The sequence below is a fragment of the Tarenaya hassleriana genome, unplaced genomic scaffold (genome assembly GCF_000463585.1).
Source record: "Tarenaya hassleriana unplaced genomic scaffold, ASM46358v1 Cleome3, whole genome shotgun sequence".
Taxonomy (NCBI): Eukaryota; Viridiplantae; Streptophyta; class Magnoliopsida; order Brassicales; family Cleomaceae; genus Tarenaya; species Tarenaya hassleriana.
In genome coordinates this window covers 5,840,688-5,843,985 of record NW_010966177.1, presented here as the reverse complement: position 1 = coordinate 5,843,985, position 3,298 = coordinate 5,840,688, and the positions used below count along the sequence as shown (strand labels likewise).

Here is a 3,298-nt window from a genome sequence, read left to right as displayed (position 1 = left end):
TCCTGCTTAAAAGCGAGATTTTGGAGCATAGATTAGTAACGGTTAAAAGTATATAACGTTTCTGCAGATCTTGTTCCTGGTGATTTCATCCACGTTATCGGGGATGCTCATGTTTACCGAACTCACGTCCGGCCTCTACAGGAGCAACTTCAGAACCCACCTAAACCTTTTCCTGTCAGTTATATATACATACATAGCCTTTATATCACTTGGCAATGATCATGAACAGAACATAGTTTCTTGAAAAAGATTCCCTCTTTTTTCACTTCTGCAGATTTTGAAGATAAACCCGGAGAAAAAGGGCATAGATTCTTTCGTCTCGGGTGATTTCGAGCTCATCGGCTATGATCCTCACAAGAAGATAGAAATGAAAATGGCGGTTTAGTTCTCTGTTACTGGTACTACTACCTGCAACAAAAGGAAACGGAAAGAAACCTGTAGGATTCTTGGAAATGGCCATTGCCCATATTGAAGGTAACTTCCATGAACCAAGATCATTCAAAATTTTCAAGCTTTTTTTTTTTTTTTGGGTGGTTTTGGGATTATATGTAAAGTGAAGATGGATACAGTGATTAGTTGAATGAATTCTGATAGTCATTGAGTTTGTGGTGTTGATATTGGGGTTGAATGGAAGAGGCTGTCGAAATTTTTAAAATTTAGAGAAAACAATTGAGATTTTGTAAATTTGAAAACTATTTTAGTGAAATAATTATAAAAATCAAAAGTTTTGTTTTTTGAATTTACAAATACTATAAAAACCAAAAGTTAAAAACCAAGTCTAAAACTAAAACGAAAAACTCAAAATAAAAATTATCTAAGTGTTCAACGGGGTGAACTTTGATTCCACGTAGATTTTGATTAAATCTTTTAGTTGTTTTTCCACATGGACTTTGATTTGGTGGTTCGTTGTAAGGTGATGTAGGGTTTTACACATTTTAAAATTTATTGTTGGATTTGATTTTATATTTATTGAAATTTCATTTTGAAAGAGGAACAAATCTGTGTACACTTAACAAAATGTGATTGGTGGCATGCTTATAGGCTATATTCAAAATGATAATTTAAATGTGATTTTTTTTTTATATATTTTTTTTTAATGTGGAGATGTATTCGACCGACCAAATTATCTAAGCATGTTAGAATGGTATGATTCTTTCCTAACAAATATCTCAAGATTCTTCTTTAGATTCCGTTTAATAATAGATGATGAAAGAAAGATTCTTGCTGACGTGTCTTTGTATAAAGAGTAAAACAGATGCTAAATGGACAAAGACTTGTTGAGGGATTAGATTCTGCCTTCATATATTGTCGTTTATGTTATTTTGGAGGTAATTAATAAACATCTAAAAAAATTTGCTGCCTAGTTTATTTTCACATCTTTTCATATTAATTTATACATCTATAAAAAAAGTAACTACATATTTATGATGAACGATCGATATAGTATTTAGGCCTTCAGATGAGAGCGAGCTTTGGAATCTTACATAGTATTTTTTTTTTATAATTTATGTCAATTCTCGAATTTATATAAATACATACATACATACATACATATATGTGTGTGTATCATACAATTACCATGATAATTAATATATATGTATACACACACACACTAAAGGCACATGGAAATATTATATAACTCGATAAATTTAAATTTGTTCGAGAGGTGCATGACACTCTCCACGCGTTTTCATATTCCTTATTGTTCCATTGGCATATTAGTGGCGAACCATATCTAACCTCATCACCCCTTTCCAAATCCATGTCTCCTAGTTACATATCTCTGCGTGTACATATACACACACACACACATATATATATATATATCTACAACTCTTTTTTATCTTTAACACTAATCCTAATTATAATTGTTATTTGAGATCTATATCAATAATTTGATATTGGTAATTTTTGCCATATATATATAGAGAGAATTTAAATATGGCATCTTATGATTTGCTTTGATTAAAATTAATGATTATACCAGAGTAATAAAAAAAATATCATGACCACTTAACAAAAGTTATATATATTATATACATATATATGGAATTTATAAGATATATAAAAAATTTAAATCTAAAATGTTGTAGAAAATATGAAGAATTTATATTATTCTCTAACATTACTGAGGCCTAATCCTAATCCTGCATAGTAATTAGGAATTTTAACTATGTTAGTTAATTTTATGTATGTATATATGTTTTCTTTCATAGAGAGATGAATAAAACTTAGGTTTTGAGTATAAAGGGAAATAGTCTCTTATGAGAGAAAAGTATTATTTTCTTTTCATAACATTCAATCACTTTTTTACCTAAAAGCATTATATATATACATACACTTTTTATATGCTAATATGGTTATCTATATAATATAACTTTTACAGTTTAAAGATTCGTGGTGGTAAGAACAAAATCAATGGAGATATATATAGTACAAATTCCATTCTCCATATGATGCCCCTAATATCACTCTCTCATCCAAAACTCATAATATCATATATATATATATATATATATATATATATATCATCAAGACTGTTTATATCAATAAATTTAAATTCAAATTTAAATATCAATTAACCCTTCGCGGACCAACAAAGAAAAAGGAAAAGAAAAGACCCAAAAGAAAAGAAAAGATTTGTTCCCAGTCATTATAAATATTCTATTCACAATATATGTAATCTTCCATGCATGTATGGAAACTTCCCATTGGCTGTATTGATTTGGCAATTTACATAAAAACCCTTTTAAAGGGTTTCAAAGGGTAAGACAGTAATGTTCTTAAAACAGAAAAATCAAATGGCAAAAAAAAAAAAAAAAGGTTTTCACTGATGAAGTGACACTAAATCACAAAGTGTTCTTCATGCTTCTGAAATCTCTTTTGCCTCGCGATGAAAGCCTCGATCTTGTTCCTGAACTCTTCACTGCTCATAACATCTTCTTGGTACGGAAACTTCACCAGCTTCTTGTCGGAACCACAGATCCTCAGACACTTGTCCGATTCGTACCTCTTCAGTTTCCCGCCATATTTCTCCGGCTTCACCGCTTCAGAAGATTTCTCCGACAGACTTCTCCTGCAGATCCGCTCGTCGAAACGGACCCTTTTCTCTTCCACTGATCCCCTCTCCTCGATCTTGTACCGTCCGATTTCAGATCTGTTCTCGCTCTTCAACTTCTTTCGGGTTTTGGTTCCAACCATGGTGACTGGTCCTAATGGCAATGTGACAATGGCGTCAGATCCTCGGACAACTTACCAAGTCGTGGTGGCCGCAACGAGGGAAATGGGTATCGGTAAC

The 3,298-nt window shown here is 31.7% G+C and overlaps 2 protein-coding genes across 3 annotated transcripts in view; one reads left to right on the top strand and one right to left on the bottom strand.

Annotated features, from left to right (window-relative positions):
• Positions 1-604, top strand: part of LOC104819616 (bifunctional dihydrofolate reductase-thymidylate synthase 1) — a 3,472-nt gene extending 2,868 nt beyond the window's left edge. The window contains exons 10-11 of the mRNA XM_010549762.1: positions 68-174; positions 275-604. Coding sequence (XP_010548064.1) covers positions 68-174; positions 275-385 — 218 coding nt within the window. The 3' untranslated portion in view covers positions 386-604. The remainder of the gene's footprint in view (positions 1-67; positions 175-274) is intronic.
• A 2,072-nt stretch (positions 605-2,676) lies between these two features.
• Positions 2,677-3,298, bottom strand: part of LOC104819615 — a 1,285-nt gene continuing 663 nt past the window's right edge. The window contains exon 2 of one of the 2 annotated variants that reach the window (XM_010549761.1): positions 2,677-3,172. In XM_010549761.1, the coding sequence (XP_010548063.1) occupies positions 2,845-3,172 (328 nt within the window). In that variant the 3' untranslated portion in view covers positions 2,677-2,844. The remainder of the gene's footprint in view (positions 3,173-3,298) is intronic. The other variant, XM_010549760.2, reaches the window with a different exon arrangement.